The sequence below is a fragment of the Strigops habroptila genome, chromosome 1, assembly GCF_004027225.2.
Source record: "Strigops habroptila isolate Jane chromosome 1, bStrHab1.2.pri, whole genome shotgun sequence".
Taxonomy (NCBI): Eukaryota; Metazoa; Chordata; class Aves; order Psittaciformes; family Psittacidae; genus Strigops; species Strigops habroptila.
In genome coordinates this window covers 63,559,235-63,579,163 of record NC_044277.2, presented here as the reverse complement: position 1 = coordinate 63,579,163, position 19,929 = coordinate 63,559,235, and the positions used below count along the sequence as shown (strand labels likewise).

The window sequence follows — 19,929 nt, the reverse complement described above, 5'->3', positions numbered from 1 at the left end:
CTGTCAAGGGGCACTGCCTAACCCGAAAACACCCGTGTCCTCTCAACTGAGCAACAAATTCACAATATTAACATTGTGAGTATCTTTGATTATCAAGGTTAGCATTTTAGGATACTTCAGAATGTGCATCTCTCCTCAGGCAGAGGAAATAAGGAAAAGCTGCAAATAATTATTGCTGAATGGAAAATGGCACCTGGAGCAATTGGCTTCCCTGAGAGTTGGAGCCAGGTCTGCTGGCTGGCTACTAGTCAGCATGACTTCACTGTCTGTTATCTGGATAAAACACAGGAAAACACCTGTGGCTACACTAATAAGAGGTATTATATTATTACAGGATTTGCTAATCTGTTTCTAAATCTAATAGTTTATTTCCTCACTGTGTATTTATTTTAATTAATTCATTTTTTTGTATTTGTCAATGAGTGCCAGGAATTATATTAGGATGGTCTAGGAAATATGGGGTATTACAATCTTCAGTATGTACTAGTTTGTTGTGTTTTGTTGGGTTTGGGTTTTTTTTTTTGCCTTCAGTTATTCAGAGTCCACCAAAGTCTCAGCATTTTAAAATAGACCCTCACCCACTTCATTATGATGCTGGGCTTGCTTGAATGCTGGTAACACAAAAAAAAGCATTGGGAAATTTTAGCTGGAACCTGTTCACTCACGGAAGTAGCAGGACGACCCCAAAGCTGATGGATCACTGTGTAGGCTAAAAGAAACACAGCATGCCCTAAGAATGGGTACCATGAATACTATCACTGTGCAACTGAAATGATGGGATGCTTGTAATATAGTGGACGAACTAATATGAAGAGGATATCTATAAAACATCAAAGGACTAGCAGAGGTGTGTGCAGAACACCTGTCGTATTGTCTGAGGGGGACATGTAGATGACAGAATATCCTTACATAGCATTCCAAGAGATGTCACGTGATATATACACGAGTCTATGGGATGTAATGGAATGCACCCACAAATACTGAGGGAGCTGTCTGGAGTCATTGCAAGGCCACTCTCAATTATCTTTGAAATGTTGCAGTGATTGGGCAACGTTCCTGAGGACTGAAAGGAAGCCTATGACATCCCTGTCTTCAGGAAGGGCAACAAAGAGGTTTCAGGGAACTAGAACCTATCAGCTTCACCTTGACTGTGGTGTGTGCTTTGGAGTCCTGAGCTACAGAAGAAACTGAATCCCAGGGCATTCAATATTAATTCTAACTATTCAAGAAACAGCCTAAAGGAGAGGCAAATCCTGGAAAGAAAACCAGTAATCCCAATCTAGTAAAAACACTCTGTGCTTCTATCTCAAACTTTTTATTGGTTTCTTTTTATTCTGCCTTCCCTTCTTAGGACAGCAGAGAGTGACTTGGAAAAACAATATATGAAGAAATCTGTGGAGAACAGCTGAAATCAGACACACAGTGAGCAAATCCATTGCACTCTGCTGGCTGCTCTCTGTGCAGAGATTTCGTTCCACAACTCAGCGAGACAGAAATCTCTGCTCCAGCTAATTGCAGGCCACTGGTTCTGTGGTGCAACAAATCACTCAGGCTTACTCAAAACAGGAACTCAGAGATGCATATCAAGTATATGTGTGAACACAGAATATTTTTAGACCACTTATAAGAAGGTGTCTTGAATGGGCCTGTTTTTCTACATTCACATTTACCCATGTATCCCCATCAAGCACCCTGCTCCAGTACATCACTGGCCACTGTTAACAGCCATGTTATGGCACTCCTCTTAAGACCAGACAAACCTGTCTTGAGAGTGTTGTACATAACTACTGATAAGAACTGAGAGGAATAAAAAGCCAATTAGAATACAATAAAATGCAGTGTTGAGATTATAGCAATTGTACTTCAAAATCTATTTGCTTTTGGTTTTATGACTGCATGTTAACTTTCTTAAGTTTTAATGCACACTGGAATGCTGTGAATGACGAGTGACAAAAATTGCTTTGGAACAATTCTTTGCCATGACACTTTAAGGAGGACATTGCATTAACAGTTTATTTCAATAACACAAACTTCTGAGAGACTGGAAATTAAGTATTCCAAATGAGCTTTAAAAATAGCCTATGAAGATTCAGGTTTAATGGACAAACCCTGTTCCCACTAAAAGTACCCTTGTACTGCCAAGAGGGCTTTGAAATCAAATGAAAATCTTGAAGTGGCAAGTTTGAGGCTATTAGTGTCAGAGTCAGACGAGCCTAGCAATTCTGAACTAAGGTGATCTTGGTATTAAAGAACTCTGTTGGCATGAACTTCTATGTTCCCCTTCAGTCCGGAAACAAAAGTTGTTCCCTTGAGAAGCTACCTGGCTTCTGAGGCATTTGCTGAAGCACAAGAACTACTACAGATGACTGCTTGAATAATTTCCAGATAATGAAGTATCTTTATTTAAAATCTGATCTTGATTAATGCTCAAAGTGCAGAAAAAAGGAAAATTAAGTTCAAAGAACCTTATAAAAGCTTTTCGCAAAATAACTACTTCTCAGCAAAGTAAGACATCTTAGGGTTAACAACTACAGATGAGTCAAGTCCCTAATTCTAGACTGAGTCAGAACAAGAACTGTTTCTTGTAGTGTTTACTTCTTTGGCAAAACTCAGAAGGTATTACTTTTCATGATGAGGTAAGCAAACTTTGCTAACAAAGGTTTTCATTTAAACTAAAAAGGATGTAGAAAATTAACAGTAAACAGGAAACAGTTTTTCATCTTTGCATGTCTCTGACAAATCAGGAGAGATCAATGAAATGACAGTCTCCACCTCTGAATGGTCTCTTTGTCCAAGTGACTGTTTGCAACAAATAAACTGATCATAACCTCCACACGGTGTCATGCTTGGCACCCTTTATGGATGCTTTGGATGCCTTACGGCATGCAACTGCCAGTGGACACCTGCACAACTGAATCAAGCTTGCGGTCTAGGCTGGCCAGACCCCAGTGACAGTATTGACTTGACCTCCACTGCCTACAGCAGGGTTTATACAGCTGCTCATGCCAGCCCTTCCGCATAGATACATAAATGTAGATGTCAGTCTCAAAACTTACCTCCTCTCAGAGGCATAAAAAGCAGCCATGGTAAGCAACCCGTTTTGTTGGGATGGCAGCTAAATCAGGCAGAAGGAACAGACCACATTTAAGAAATAAATGCAGAAAATATGAAAGAATGTTGATGGTGGGACAGTCTGAGGAACCCTTTCTGCCTGTTGTATAAATGCTAAGAGCCTGTGTTTGTGCACTGGAAGGTCTCCTCTGACACTGTTGTGTTCTGTTTAAATCTCTTTGCTGCTCGTGCTTTGATGCACTTTGGCTAACATTTCCAAATTTATATCACTATTTATCCTCAGTCACTATATAGCTTAGGAATTGGTAAGTATTAACTATAGAAACTAAAGCCTAACTCTTCAGTTAGGCCATCCGAGAACAATGTCTTATGGAGCCACAATCTGTGAATCTTGAATTATTTTCTGTACAGTAAGACAAGACTCAGCCAGAGGAATGAAGCATGCCTCTACCTTACCTTATAGCCTTAAGGTTCCTACAATCTTCTGGGCAGTGGTATATATGAATTTGAACTCTCTCAAACTTTAGAAAGAATGCATCTCGCAACCTTGCAAAGTGTATTTCATACTGAACTAACTGTTCAATGTCTTATTGAAAAGGACCTAAAAAAAAAAAAAAAAAAAAGGGAAGAAAACACCACCTACCCCCTCAATTCATTGCAGGTGAGTACTTCTTCCAAAGAATAAGGCCCTTAAAGCTCTTAAAGGGAATAGCTGAACCCTTCTCACCTTGAGGTTTTCCTATCAGCAGCCTTGAGGTGACTCTGCAGTGTAATTGTATGTCTGGATTGCCACCTGTTACATTAAAAGCACAAAACTGTACAGCAGAATTGTGCTGCCTTATGGCCCACAGGCACAAGGTAGTAGGCAAGACGTTTCAGCTCATTCCAGATCACTTATTCCTGGTTACACCAATAGCAGCTCCAAGGTGCCACTGCATGTTTTTGGCTCAGAAGCAACCACCTCCTAGTCTTAATAAGAAGCCACAATTAAGTCTCTGCTGCATTTTGAAGTGTATTAACCAAAACTATCCATGTTTCTTCAGGAAGGGACAGGGCCATTAGCCTAACACCTGGAATGTTAATAGCATTAACTCCATGGACCTCAGGGCATTAACAGCATCTGACTGACCCATCAGCTCAGACATCTCTTTTCTGCAATACCCCCTGTAATCTCTTCTCCTCTTTGTCCTAGGGATTTAGCTACCTGTGTACAAGTTCAGCTCTGTTTCAGCACAACTGCATAACCTGGTCCAGCTCAGCTGCTCTCCTGTTTGCTGCCAGCAACTCGGAGCTCTACCTCAGATGGCCAAACAACAAAGCCGTCACAGAACCAAGTGACACACCCAGAGGCACCTGAGGGACAGCAGGGGCATCACCACCTTCCCTGGTGCTCTGATCTCTATCACTGCACTCACTTCTATCCCTGTTTTTGCTAAACTCCACTAAAAAAAGTACTGTGAGGAGGATGGAGAAATATAAATTCTTTAGTTCTGCACAGAAGTAATTACCTGACATCAGACTTCCGCATTAGAACTCCAAGACCCTGACTTCACCTGCAGTAGTACTCCTGACTCTCACGGAATTCAGCCAGTGGTAAATCACACACTTGTGAGCCTTCAGAAAGATAAACCTAGTGTCAGAGGCCTCTGAGGACTTGTATATTAACTGCTGTACAAAAATTTCTATTTATTAAGCAGAAAATTATTTCCACTCATAATTACTGTAACTGGCCCTTTTGAAATTATTACAGCAGTTACAAAAATATATTTTAAGGATCTGCTAGTGTTACTGTTCAAAAAACCCAGCCAATATCAGTTAAATGGTTTTATTCTCAAAAAAAAAACAAACCCCCAAATAATCAGCAATATAAAAATTTTAACAGTATTTCTGTTTAAATATTGGTGACAGGTTATGCATTTCCTTAAATAAAGTGCTATTTTACAAATATGTATTTTGTATTTACTTTTACTGCTGTTCTAACCTCTTATTGTTGAATAGATTAAATGTATTTTGGTTAACGAAGAATGCAGCATTACTTTTCCTCATATTCCTTCTCATGAAACCATTACATTTTCAATTTGGACTCCTTTATCTGTATCCAGTCAATAAAGGTGTGTTCAGTTTACGTATTTCTCCATGTCTCATAATTCGTGGTGGTTTTCATGCCTTCTTCCAAGCTTTTGTTTTTCCTGACTGTGCCCAGGTCAGCCTCCCATGGGTTCTTCATCTATGGGCAAGAGTAGAATGAAAACAGGAATCTTTTTATACGGTTATTCATTCTTCCTGCTCCTCTGACATTGTTCTTCTCAAATCCAGACCACTGATGCCTTGAACAATTCAACACTTTAAGGTTGAACTATTGAAGCAGTCTCTATTTTTTTTTCTTTATTCTTGTGGGATTTGAATTTTAAGCACATTACTGCAGGAAGTCCTATGCAGGTGTAGTTGGAACTAGCTTTTCAAATTTTCATTTGTACACTTGGACTTACTCAGCCAGATGTCAAACTTCACCACAAGAAAAAACTCTTTTTTTTTTTTCCCCAGTAGCTACCTTTTAGGAGAAACAGCTTCTTGTGGTTTTACAGAACAGCCAGGTGCTGTAAAAGAAAAGAAATGAAATCTGAAAAACAGTGACCAGCAAGACTCAAAACTTTAGAGACAATAATTCCACAACTACTAGAAACAGGCCCACATTTCCCAGTATCACTGTTATACCAGACTCAATAATTTGACCTTGTAATTCACTTTACTCACCTTAAGGCCTCTCCTGCACAGAGAAGGTATGAAAAGTCAAAGTCACATGTGAAAAGTTCATCTACTGCCACAAACTTTCCCAGAATCATTCCTTTCTCAATGTGTACCTTTCCAGCAAGTGAGTACCTGAATTCTGTACAATATTTATCTGCAAGTCTATATTGGTTTGGCTCCTATTTTTACTTCTCACTCTACAATCTCTTCAACTCCCTCCTCTGGATAATTTCCATTTGATATTTTTTAATTTTGAATCCAAAAGTGGAAAGTAAATACACAAACAACTCCTCACTCTCTTCCACTTTATTCTTCCACTTTATTCCACTCACATCTTTTAAAATACTTATATCTGCAGATACATATGTGTAAGTATGTATCAATATGCAACATACTCTTTACTTTTACATATGTAAAAAGAAATTGGAAGACCAGAATTTTTGCACAGAATTATAGATTGAATGGCATCATATTCTTTTTTCATTATAGGCACAGTTGCTTTTCATTTAAGTTGTATCTGGAGAATACTTAGTTTATTCTTTTGGTATTTAAAACCCTTTGTTCAGTGTCCCTGCTAGATGTTGGAGTGTTCTCTTTTCTTCCCACCTGTTGTAAGAGAAGTGTTATGTTGTCCTGGGTTCAGCTATAGCAGTCATTTTTCTCCTTCTTAGTAGCTGGTGCAGTGCTGTGTTTTTTAACTTTCAGCCTGGGAACAACGCTGATAACACTGATGTTTTTAGTTGTTGCTAAGTAATGTTTATTCCAACCAAGGACTTTCTCAGTCTCATGCTTTGCCAGGGAGGAGGGGAAGCCGGGCGGAAGCAGAGACAGGACACCTGACCCAAACTAGCCAAAGGGGTATTCCATACTACAGCACGTCATGCCCAGTATATAAACCGGGGGGAGCTACCCGGAAGGCCTGATCACTGCTCGGGTCGGGCTGGGTATCGGTCGGCGGGTGGTGAGCAATTGTATCCTCTCCCCTTGTTATTTCACTAATCATTATTATCACTGGTGGTAGCAGTAGTGGTTTTGTATTATACCTTAGTTGCGGGACTGCTCTTATCTCTTATCTCAACCCGTGGGAGTTACATTCTTCCCATTCTCCTCCCCATCCCTCCGGGAGCGGGAGGAGGAAAAAGGGGGGGGGAAGTGAGCGAGTGGCTGTGTGGTTCTGAGTTACCGGCTGGGCTCAAACCACGACATATGTTTAGGTGGGGAGGCAGCTGGATGTCTATACCAAGTGATGAGGATCATCTTGTTCTTTCAAGCATTTCAATGAACTTAGAAGGTAAACTAAGCTAACTGGCAGTTAGCTTTACCTCCAAATCTGTTGATTTCTTTTTCATAATGAGGTTAAGAAATGCCCTAGGAGGAAACTCAGCAAGTTGAAGACATTACGTCTGTATGTCTCTTCAGTTCTTGAGTAATTCCAGTTCACTGCGCTGTGTTAGCAAATCCCAAACAGCAGCTCCTGCTCACCTAGTAATACCTACTGAAGAGGCTCTTCAAGTCTGGGATGTTATCGAGAGACACCCAGAAGTTCCTACACATGCTGACTACTTTGAGAATGGGAAGTAAGCTGCACAATACACACAGTGACACCTGATAGTGGCTTTCAGCCAAGCAGACTACAGAATACAGAAAGTAGCCCAGACTAACTACCCCAGCAGGCCCAGTTTTCCTCAAGACAGAGTTAGCATCTGCTTTCACATACCTAGTGATATTCAGCTGACTGAAACTGAACAACTGAGACTTGCTCATTATTAAGGCCTCCTAAAGCACACAACACCTGAGATACTATTTAATATAACCACTAAAGAAATGAAATGATTTTGTGAGTGGATGCAAACTGCAAAGTAAGCAACTGAAGGAGCTTAAGAGGCACTTTAACACTGGTGGTTGGAATAGATGCATTCCAAAGAAACTAACTATAGACCATCACATTAAAATATTACCTATACAAAGTAACTAACTGCATACGTACATAAATACATAATTAACACAGCTAGTTAAGCCAGTTAAAGCCTTGAATGTATTTAATCTATTTGACTGCACTAAATAAAATTGTCTCTTATAGAGTATGCAAGAGTAAATTATGAATTTACTCTTCACTTCTTACTGTAAATTATGAATTTACTCTTACCGAAATGCACCTCCCACTGGTGCTATATATATACATACACAATTTACAGTATACTGTACACTACAGTTTGCTATACTTACATCCATTTTCTGTGTTCAGTAATGCACAATGAAAATCTGCTTATTTCAGATAGTACTGAAGTGTGTATAAAAATCTTATAGATATATCTAACTTTTTACCTTGAAATCTCATGTACAGTCTCAGCAAAAGACACAGGCATGCACCAATCATTAACACTGAAAGCAGTTAACTGGCTTGTTTGCCACATCCTGTCTTCTAGTCAGTATTAATTAAAAGTATCCATACATTTTTCAGTTAATTTCAGGTGGTACTTACACTGGGAATGACCTGGAGGTCGTGTGTTACTAACACTACTCTCAAAAGAAGAATGGAAGTTGTGTATAGTTTCTTGTAAGATCTGTCTCTCTCGTCCCTGTAAAAGCACAATAGATTAAAATAAGGTATTCTTAAATTTCTGTTTTAAAAAAAAATTTAAGAGTTCACACAAAAAACAAAAGTGTAAATATGTGTGTCTATGCCTAGATAGTCACAGTGTACTATCAGGAATAATATCAAATCCTTACCTTGTAGTAATCTTTTTCCTGAAACTATCAGACAGCAATAGAAACATTTTCATGATTTTCTTCAGAGCTTTACAGAGTGGCACATCAAACACATCATCCACCTTCCCTAATTTTTAGCCTCATCACTTGCTGCTATTGATCTTAACTTTGGGAAATTATCTGTATGTGTATCAGAAAGAGAATGGACTTCAGAACTGAAAAAGCAGCTGAGAAGTGTCAGCAGGCCTAATTAAAGAGATGCTCCAGTCCATAATCCCTCTGACAAGAACATTGCTTCCTGTATGCTGTGCTTAGCAAAATTTGTTTATGTCAATACAAAACTAAAAAGCAATAAAAGTGTAAGGAATGACAGAAGTGTTATTTACCTAATCAAAGAGAAATCAAGAACTGTTAGGCAAAACAAGAGACCTTTCCTTTTACATTATATTTTTCAGCTGGACCATAGTGGCCAGCTAATTCTTTTTAGCATTAAAAAACCCGAAAATCAATATTCAGTAACTTCAGTGTTGCCAATGCTTGTGTTACCAGTAGCTTCTGTTACAAATTCCAATAACTCAGAAAGAGTTAATGAAAGAGGACAGGGAGTACCACAAAAGAAGGTGTTTTCACTAATCAAATACATTAAATATTTTATTTGGAAAACATTAATTTCTAACTAATATCACAAACTGAATCTTAAAATGTATGTTGAATTAACAATATAAGCAAGCCTTGAATTAATTTACTAAGTACAGTAGTTCATAATCTACCTTTCCTGCATTCAGTTCAGAAATAGCTGCCAAAATTTGCTGCCTTGATCCATCAGTTTTAATACCCAGCTCTTTCAGGTCACCATCAGTAAGTGTAAGGAAGGCTTCCATATCCACCTGCACGTAAAAAAAAAAAAAAAAAACAAACAAAGATAAGGCAAATTTACCTAGGCAAAGATTAACTATTATAGGTTAAAAGTGTTTGGTTCTTTTTTTTATTATGTAGACTTACTGTAAATATTGTGCGCACTAAGATTTTTAATGAATTACTAACAACAAATGGTACCCCTTTATCACTCAACTGTCAGTTTTTAAACTGGCTGTTTATAATTCAATTATGACAGTGTATTTAAAATATTACTTTCAATGTCTTTTCAGACAACCTCTATCAATACAAAATACATACTCTCCACAAAAATTCCTCTACTTACAGCAGCAGCTAGTTGAATAAGCCTAAGATTGCTCTCATCTATTTTCTTCCCCCTCCCCTCCACCTAGGAATTTTTGAATTTCAGAATATTGTATGTACTCTTCCAGTGTCTCCTCAGGAAAACCTAGAGTTTGTTCATGTATCAGTTTTTATTATATCAATGCATCCATAAGGCTGTGATAACAACAAACATCTAAAACTTATCATATCGATATAACCCTCGCATACAGAGCATATTCATATCTACAAAATGCTCTCTTCCCTATCACGTAGGGGAACAATAATAAGCCTGGTGTATCGTGATGCAGCCCAATAATCTGTGTTCGTGGTGCTGAATCCTGAACTCTGCAGCAATGACCATTTATTATATTTTTCACTACTCTCTGCCGTTGGCCAAACAAACACTTACTGCTCACAACTGACACTGTCTTAAACATTGCAATTAATTAATTTTACTTATTTTCAGCAACGTCTCCTTTCATTGCATCCTTCAGGAAAATCACTGTCACAGGCCTCATCTACAATGATGCTTAGGTTCCCCAATTTAATTCTCATGTTGCTTATTCATAGCAGATACAAAAGGAAAAGAAGCCATCTCAGTGACTCATACCCTGCTGTTCTCCATCTGCAAATGAGGTTCCAGCTGTGATTCTAGTGATGATAAAGTGTGTACTATAAACTGTTTAGCCATATACAGAAAGAGCAGAGTGTAAAAACAGAGGTGGGGGGGAAGTCTGAGGCAATATAGTCTGTATCAAAATTGTAGGTTCCTCTTTGCAGTATCCTGAAGAATGCCACAAATGCTGCTTGGTCCATGTTTTGAGGTCCATTCTGCCACCAGAAATGGTTGTAAAACTTTAAATTTGAAATTCTGGATCACAGTTCTGATGCAATGTGTGTCACACGCTACTTTTTATAAAACAGTAAAAATAAATCTTTCAAAAAAGACATACCTCTTGTTCCTCAAAAATAGGCTGATATTTCTCAAGTGACAATTTTTTAAGGATGCCAGTCAGCTCATCTGTAATAATAGAAAAGAAAACAAAACCCCTCCATGGATCAGGAAAGATTTTAGTGATCTCTGCATACGTGGTAACAAAAACCCAATCACATTTAGTCTGCATCAGAAATTAAAATATTGGTTTAAGGTGTTCTTACCTACTTCCATCTAGTCTTACCTTGCTAGGATAAAAATCTTTCTGTTGTATTGGCCTTCTTCCTCATCAGAAGTATCTTAAAGAAACCAAACCACTAAGAACAACTTAAGCACTTCTGCCTAAAACGCAGGTGCTTGGCCCTGAATGGCTGACCCAGATCATGCAGGTTAGACAGCAAAACTCCTCAAGCAGGGCATGAACTGAATGCCATATTTCCATGTTATGATCCAGGAGGCAAAGTGTAGAGCAAGCAACCACCCAGTTGCTCATTCAAATCACTGAAATAACAACGGTATATCTGAACCTCTTCTCAAGTGCCTGACATTCAGGTATTTTGAACACATATAGCTGAAGTCGAGCTAAGATGAAGCCTGGACACAATTTAAGTTTCACTTATTTCCCTTCTTTGACTTTTGACTGTCCCTTTTTTTCATCAACAGTAGAAATTTGGAAGAGAATCTCACTCTCTAAGCTTGTCAAAAGATGTCCACTACCTTCAGATGGACGCACTTTTCTATGCACCACTCTGGAAACCCCCTTCTTTACATGGAAGATTCCACAGAAAACTGAAGTGAAAAATTCTAGTTGAGTCTTCTTTTCTGCTAGTATTTTGATTTTTTCACCTCAAGACCAATTAATTTGGTATGCTTAACATGATTCGTAAAGGTTGGCATGGTTTCAGGCTAAAAGCCTTAGTACCCTAACTGAGGTTAATCCATGGGAAAAGGTAACCAGCTTTAAAAACGGCATCAGAACTCCAGGCAGTTTGATGAAAAATATCATCTTACAGAAAGAAAATATAAGCTTTATTAGAAGACCTTAGATATATTATTAACTTTTCTTTTCTTTTAGGTTGTTAGTTAGCCTTCTCATTTTTCATCACACTGGTGTGCTTAAATTATAGGTTGTGATATGGGAAGAAACATTCAGGGTCTGAGCCCAGAGCCTTGCTGTCATGAACAACTATAATATTTACTACTTCACACAGAGAGACAATGTGTTCAGCTATCAGCCTTTCATGTTTTCTTTTGTTCTCTCACTCTTCCAGTTCCTGTATTACACATTAAGTTTGAACAAAACCTGAAACCTCTCCATTTTACAAATCTTGCATAGAGTATCATTTCTCCTTTGCTTTTTCACTAAGTCTTTCTTTTGCTCTACTCCTACCTTGCATTCCTACCTACATCCCTAGAAAAAGTAAAGGTTCTCCTGCCACATTACGCCTACTTAGCACCAACTTTTGTACTGCTCTGTAGTAGCAGGGCAAGATTACCTTTCTCCAAGTTTTCAGAACCTCCTTTTATTCTCACGTGGTTTCGTCGTTCATGGTTCTCTACATCACTGGTTCTCAGAATAGGGACAAGCTGTTGATGATCCACTAAGTGGTTGCCTAAAAAGAAACCATGCACACCTCTGAACCCTGCTGCCTACTGTTCCTTCAAAGTAATACCCAATGCAAATCAATTTTCTAATTTGTTTAAGTTTGCTTGAAAGAAAAACAAAAGTCACTGATACCCTGTTTCCAATGCAGTAACAAGACTTTTTAAAATAAAGTGTTGTAATTTAGACCTAAAAGTTTGACTCAAATGACAGTAATTTTATTGAAAAAGTAGTAACATCATTACCCTTTCTTATGAGCTAAAGTTAAAAGTAAGGTCAAAATAAGACTACTTTTGCAATTAAAAAAAAAAAAAAGCAATACAGCTCTTAAAAATCATTTGCATGTAGCTAAGGCTTGCTATGAATTAAAACTGTATGTCTGTAGTGATGTGCTTCACCACACGTATTAAAACAAAACAACACAAAACAAAACAAAAACCAACAAACTAACCAAAAAACAGAAACATTTTGAATGTGGATAAAGTGCATTTTCTACCATCAGCAAAGAGTGTAAAACAGGATTTAATCCAGAAAGGAGGGAAGAGAGGAGGCCGCATACGAGTGGCCTGCCTACATGCTCTATGCTAGCTCTGGAATGGTACTAATCTCCCTCTAAATGGGGCAAAATAGCCAGTTACTGCAGGAATGCCAATCTTGCAGTAAGAAACACCAATGTATTTTTATTAGAAAGGAAAAAGTTCTCACTCACATGCAGATACACACTAATCCAGTACAGTTACAGCTTTAAACACTGTGCTCTTGACGAATGAATCTCCTATCATTACAGTGGCTGACTCACCATCATCTGTAATAGTACCACTGCTGGAACCGTTGCTCTTGGCCTGCCTGTGAGAAGAGAGAGAGGACTCTGCGTTGTGAACCTTAGGAGACGGGGAGGGTGACGGGGAAGGTGTGAGAGTTGGTGATGTGCTTTTAGATGTAGATGAAGTCCCAGATGGAGGTCTTTTGTTCATCTCCAGTTTTTGCTGTAGTTAATGATACAATCATTTCAGTTGGGGAAAAAAAAAAAATGTTATATATGCTTCAATATTATTTAAATTTCACATAGTATCTACAGAGCGTGTAGTCACAATCAGAAGTTTCTGCTTGATACATATTGAAATAATTGGAGCAATACTGATTTATCCTAGGTGAGTCTGTCCCCTCAAATTCATCAAGAAAAGTAAATTTATTAAGGCTGTAATTCTGGAATAAGAAAATGATTTTTTTTATAAAGCAATACTATATACAAACACTTTTTTTTTTTATAAGAGCTGAAATTACTTTGACTCTGAAAACAGGTCTTTTTCTTTCAGAGATATAATTAAATAAATAAAGCCTCAATTAAAGCTTTTTAATGTACATCAGATGCTAATTTAAAGTAGCACTTCATGCTGGATTAACCAGCAATATGTAGCAAGCATAAATTACTCAGTGCACTTAAACCCCTTGCTGCATTGGAATGAAAGTTTCCAGTCAAACCTTAAACTTGACATGAGTCAAATGATTCAAATTTATTAAATATTCTGCAAACATTTAATACATTTGAAGACACAGAAAATACATGACTTAAAGTGAGGAATAAGAATATACGTATGTTTCTATATCAGTCTTCTCCAAAACAAGTTAATGTCCTGCATCCCCTAAATTCCTCAATCTATGTATTACTTCACAAATTTCGATGTTGGCATTATATGACATAAAAAGAAGTGTTAGGTGATTTTCTCCTCGATTCCTAAATTAAGAGTTTAACTTAAAGTACCTTTGGTCAGTCAGGCTCTTACAAGAAAAACGTAAGAAAAAGTTGAGCTGGGTAACAAGGCAAGAAGGGAGAATGGTTCCTGCCTCTGTACAATTTTGCTTCTGTGCTATAGCATAAATGGAACTTTTCTAGATAAAAGATGCATATTAAAAAATGAAACTGATTTGAGTGGTAACATGCTTCCATTACTCTATCCTATGCCAGAATGTACTACCTCCTTAGCTCTACATTAAATTGACTAGAAGCAATGTAGCATGATACAAATTTGAGAGGTCTCTGAAGAGCACTGTGAACTCATTCCAATTTTTTGCCCCAAATATCCCTGTATTCTCTTATTGGCCATTTGTGATTGAGAACGGTCTTCCCTCTTAAGTGCACTGTCTGTACTTATTTAAACTATATCACCCTGTGAACTCTTATTCAGTTTTCCTTTCTTTAAGGCTTGTACAATCCCATCCCTCACAGGTAACTTCTGCAGAATTGATTAGTGTAAATATTGCTGCATTTTTAGATCAGCTATTTCCAAGTTCAGACAGCAAGACCCTAATGAGAGGACACAAGCACTTCTACAACAGATATTAAATTTTCAGCATTTATACTGTTGATTACAAAAGTAGTCTGTTTAAGCTTTTGCAACCAGAGTAGATTCATGCATGATTCTGTACTCCCAACAGCCACTGAGTCTCAAATACCACCTCAGATGTGATACACTAATTACATGTTTTGTTATTGGTGGATAGACTGAAATTCAGCTAGATATCTAAGAAAGAGCACGGAAAGAGCAGTTGCCTTTCCAACATACTGGCATAATTTTTATTTAAAAATCTTTTCAGCAGTACGATGAACTCACTTCCCAGAAGATGATCTGTATCTCGAGGGCACTGCACCTCATTACTATTCTTTATCCCCTAATGTCTTCCACTATGAGTGGGAATAATAGTGAAACTTCTTAGTGGCAGTAACAACAGGCCCCAACAGCTGCAGTCCAAAGCTCAGTGGCACAGGTATCATCTCTTAATACACCAGCTAATGTAACTGGAGAAAAGTAAGACTGAGGGGGACACACAAGCAGCTCTTCTGAAATTATTTCCAAGATAAAAATAAGCTGAGAGGAACTGCTGAGAACTTAATTAGAAATACATTGGTCAGACCACCTCTGAAAGAAAAAGCATTTGGTAACTGTTCAGTAGAGGAGACTTAAATGAGGGAAAAGGATAATAAAGTGGTTTTGTCTACAGGAAAGAAAGAGACAGACCATTTATAGCCCCAGAAGCAGCTATGTGAGATAGAAAGGGAGGAAAGATTATCATGTGCCAAAGTATCAGTATGAATCCCTAGCTTTTGGGCAAAGTAATAAATTTTAGCTCCCCATCTCATCTTTGAAAAGCAACCATTAGTCCCTTCAGAATCAGGACCGATAGATTAGAGACAAAATGACTATTCATGGAAACTGTTTTGGCATTGGTAATTGCACACTTTTTCTGATTTTTGTCTTCCAGAAATTTCAATTTAATCACTGGACAAGTTTGTAACTTAATTTATCATTGATATTTAATGATTAAATATACATATTGCTTACTGTTGTCATAAAGACATCACAGAAAGAGACAGCACGTAGTAATTTTATACTCTGGCCTTTTTTATTTCTTCGGGCAAAACTTCAAGAAGAATCTCATTAAAGGATGCAAAGAAAACAAAACAAAGCAAAACAAGCTGTTTGGAGATTACACAATCAAAAAGCTGAGAAATTTTGCTCTTGGTCATGTATTCTGACACTGTCAGAATACCAGACGTTAGAAGTAAAACCCCCAATTATGTTCTTTCTTTCTCTTGCTCTCTGAAATGTACTGCTACCCTGTGTGAATAAACTCATACATTTCACAACAGTGTATCACATCTTCCCTGATGATGTTGCTTTTTGTGTCTCTGCAAATTTTAAAGATTTAAAATCTTAATCCTTAAAAATTTTGTACAAAGCAGTTGTTAACTGCAAAGAACATGCACTAAAATGGGCAGGTCATGAGCATAATGCTATTCCAGGAAATTCATAGGCAAGTCAGCACAGATAATACAGGTTGTACTCAGGAGCAAAACCTGACCATGATGACAACTTAACATCCATGCTGTTTAAAAATAACACCTGCTGGAGCAGACTGGATACACACATACTGTTGTGGTTGGCAGATCCTGGTACAAATTATCTGAGTGGGCTGGGCACTCAGGTTGTGCCTTTGGAGGGAAACTATACCACTGCAAAGTAAAGCCCAGGAATAACAAATATTAAATACAGGACTCAATCAGGACCATAGAAAGAAATAATGGGAAATCAAAATAACAGTTAGGATCTATCTACCCAAAGTTTTACATTTGCTGGTTTGTTTTTTTTTTTAAAGAGAGTGAGATTAATAATAAAGCAAAATCATGTTTTATTATTAGGTCTGATCTTTTGTAGACTTGTAATTAAAAGGAAGGTTTGTGGAGCTGAAAAGTTGCGTAACAGGTGTTCATCCATTTCAGGCTGTGTGAGGTCTTGCAGTTACATTTATCAACCATCTATGACTGAGGCATGACGTATTAAAATGAGCCAATTTGGAAGCACAAAAATTTACATTTTTCTGTACCTTTACAACATGTCCATTGCCAACAATTTGAGCACACTGCAAATCAGGCAGAGTGGATGAAGGAGTTGTCTGGACTGGACTATTCTGTTGGTTGGGTTTCTGTTCAGGTAAGCCTGCTGCTTTTCTTCTTTGGGCTGCAATCTGAGACAAAACATTATCTGCATTGCCACCTGAATAAAAAAAATAAACAACAAAAAACCACAAATAAAAACAGAGTCAAGGAAACCATAGTTTTAAAATGTTTGTGAATTCTCAATTCACTTCTCTCAACTACTCGCTTCCTTTTAAAAACTGACTGGATGAAATAAGAGAGAGAGAATTGTAAGGTTTAGACCTGTTCAGCAGCTTTCAGGAAAGAGAACAAAAATCAGTCACAGGAGAAGAGAGAAGCCAGCCTTGTCTATATACACACACAAAGCTGACTTTCACACTCTCGGATACACGTTTCACGAGCTGCTTCACCATGTTGTCTTCACAGCTGCCAGATACAATGCTTGCAGCTTTGATTTTAATTAAAAACTGGGTTTGGTTGGTTGTTTTTTTTTTCCAACAAAAAGCAAGCAACATGGGTAAGAGACAGCTCTATGAAATGTATGTTGCAATGATCCACCATCCACCTCATCCGTCCTGGGTGGACTCAATAAAATCAAAATACTTTTTTTGAGATAGGGGCTAACCTACGAGACTTCTGCAATGGATGTGAGGCTTTTTTTCCCTTAGGTAGGTGTACAAAGTCCAATCCAAAAAAACTTACAGAAGTTTTGTTTACTTGGCAGTAGGAGCCCTCATCATCACAAACAGTAGTTTTTTAGCTGGACCAGATACAGACAACTTTCTTATTAAAAATGGTACCTGATCTGTTTTGCAGTTCTCCTCCATGCCTGTTAATTCCTGCAATGTTGTTGGATCCACCAGAAGAATGGGGAGAATGGTTGAAGTTGTTAGAATTTGAAGGAGATGCAGGTCTTCTTGCAAATGTTGGTAATTTGACTGGTCTAGTACCTTTGCTAACAGATGTCTGGAAAACAAAGAAAAATAATTTTCATCTTTCTTGATTGAGCAAAACAAAGATCAAACTTCAACTTCTTTTTTATTTATCCTAAGTTCTGAAACTTCCACTGAAGAACAACAGGGATATCAGAAACAGTCTTATTTTACATATAAAAATACACTGAATATACAGTTATAAAATCACAGAACCACAGAATCATAGAATGGTTTAGGTTGGAAGGGACCTTAAAGATCGTCTGATTCCAACCCCCCTGCCATGGACAGGGACACCTCCCACTAGACCAGGTTGCTCAAACCCCCGTCCAACCCTTCAACACTTCAGGGATGGAGCAGCCACAGCTCATCTGGGCAACCTGTTCTAGTGTCTCAGTACCCTCACAGTAAATAATTTTTCCTAATATCTAATCTAAGTTTACCCTCTGAATATATATATTCAACATAGTAAAGGCATTAATTCCCCTTAACCTTTGGCCAATATAAAATGACTACATACAGTGTACCTGATAGACACAATATACACAGTACTGCGGGGGGCGGGGGGAATTGTCATATGTGAAACTTCTTTCCTGCAGAATCCTGGTTTTGGCTCTCCCATCTTACAAAACAGCTACCACCCACTTCTCATTGTTCATATCCTTGTTTCTTACTAAGTTGCAACAAGCAACATGAACTTTCTCTCCTCCAGTCACATTTTCACATCCCTGCACCATTTTATCGATTATTGTTAACTGAGGCACTAGCCAAATCCTTTGCCACATCCACATTCTCCAATTCCTTTGATTTTAGACACTGGCCACTGCCAACCATCTGACATATGGCTCCTGCAACTTGGTTTTTTCATGTTTCTTACCCTGTTGGTCAAATTACTTCTTCCAACTCTGATTTACGAAGTTTCTCTCCTTCCCTCACCTTATAAACAGGTGCCAATTATGTACTTAAGTTATTACAATCACCTTTTACAGGATGATGAACACTTACCTTCCTGTGATCTGTCACTTTCCTTCTAATACTCCACCTTATTCCACACCTAAATCACCTCAACTGGTATTAAGCTAACTTTCACTCAAAAAGGGAAGACAGAAAAAATCCTCCTAAAATGTTTTCATTGTCCCATTTTTAGAACTGACATGAACTACAGTTCTGGGCTAGTAAAATAAATTCTTCTCTACACTTGACTATTAGAGTCTAAATTCAGGGGAGAAAGCACTTCTCCTTTCCCTTCTACTAATTATGAAAGTGAAGGTGGTCGAGTTTGTTTTGCTTCCTGTCTCAAGATAAACAAGCTATTTTCTTTTTGTTTTGTGTTTTCACTAAAAACACTGAAGAATCAGACAAGCCCCTTCTACAAAAAGTAGGATTTATTCAGACCTTTTCCTTTTTTACAGTACTTAAGCTTTAAGGCAGTATGCCTTCAAGCCCACTTGATCACTAATTGCTACAATTTTATCTATTATTAAGCTTTCAGAATGCAATGTCTGTGTATTTGTGCCTCACTGGTATTTCTTCTCTCCCCCAGTTGCTAAAAAATGAGAAACTTTATTGTTTTCTTCTGTCCCTAGTCTTTTCCCAAATCAGAGCAGTTTCCATCATACTCCAATGACTGTACCTACTTTGGCAACTAAAATACAGAGGTGGAACCAGCAGCCACTTTAGCAGTTTGCGTTAAGGCTCGACTTTAATCTGGTTAACAGCAAACAAGTAATTTCATTTCATGCAACACTTTTGTTCCATTTATTTTCCTTCCCCAGAGATGTGTATTCTTCCTAAACAGCAGAACTTAAAAGGACAAGGCATTACTCAGGCAGCAGGTTTAAAGTAATTTCTAATCAGAAACACAGTGTGGCTCACTAGTCAGCATGGCTCGGACATAACACAGTATGTTTGTACATATTTTGTTTGCTTACTATATCAGAGTTCCCACTGCTGTTAAAATCATGCTTGATCGCTCTCTGTGGCCAGGCGGTTCTCATCTGTTCAGCTTTACCATCTTTGCTGAGCCGTGTTCGGTCAGAATTCCAAAGCTCAAAACTTGAGGGTGGTAAGAAAGGTGGTATCACTGCTTTCAGTTTATCGCTGGGCAGCCTGGTAAAAGGAGCACTACTTCTCAACTGAGAGAGGGACACAAAGAAAGGGAAAACAAAAAGAGCCTCCTCTTAAGAAAGATTACTGGGAGCTTATGATGTAGCTTCAAAATTGTAGCTTAAATAAAAAGATGGAGATGCATTTTTAAACAAAGTAAAATGGAAAGCAGACACAAAAGTGGTATTCG

General features: G+C 38.0%; 1 protein-coding gene across 1 annotated transcript in view; it reads right to left on the bottom strand.

Annotated features, from left to right (window-relative positions):
* Positions 1-3,778: 3,778 nt before the first annotated feature.
* The window catches only part of ANKS6 (ankyrin repeat and sterile alpha motif domain containing 6), a 37,732-nt gene continuing 21,581 nt past the window's right edge, over positions 3,779-19,929 (bottom strand). The window contains exons 9-18 of the mRNA XM_030501151.1: positions 19,565-19,768; positions 17,502-17,667; positions 16,650-16,819; positions 13,066-13,252; positions 12,160-12,276; positions 10,683-10,750; positions 9,300-9,416; positions 8,303-8,399; positions 5,624-5,669; positions 3,779-5,299 (exon numbers count right to left, since the gene is read on the bottom strand). Of these exons, the coding sequence (XP_030357011.1) occupies positions 5,296-5,299; positions 5,624-5,669; positions 8,303-8,399; positions 9,300-9,416; positions 10,683-10,750; positions 12,160-12,276; positions 13,066-13,252; positions 16,650-16,819; positions 17,502-17,667; positions 19,565-19,768 (1,176 nt within the window). The 3' untranslated portion in view covers positions 3,779-5,295. The remainder of the gene's footprint in view (positions 5,300-5,623; positions 5,670-8,302; positions 8,400-9,299; positions 9,417-10,682; positions 10,751-12,159; positions 12,277-13,065; positions 13,253-16,649; positions 16,820-17,501; positions 17,668-19,564; positions 19,769-19,929) is intronic.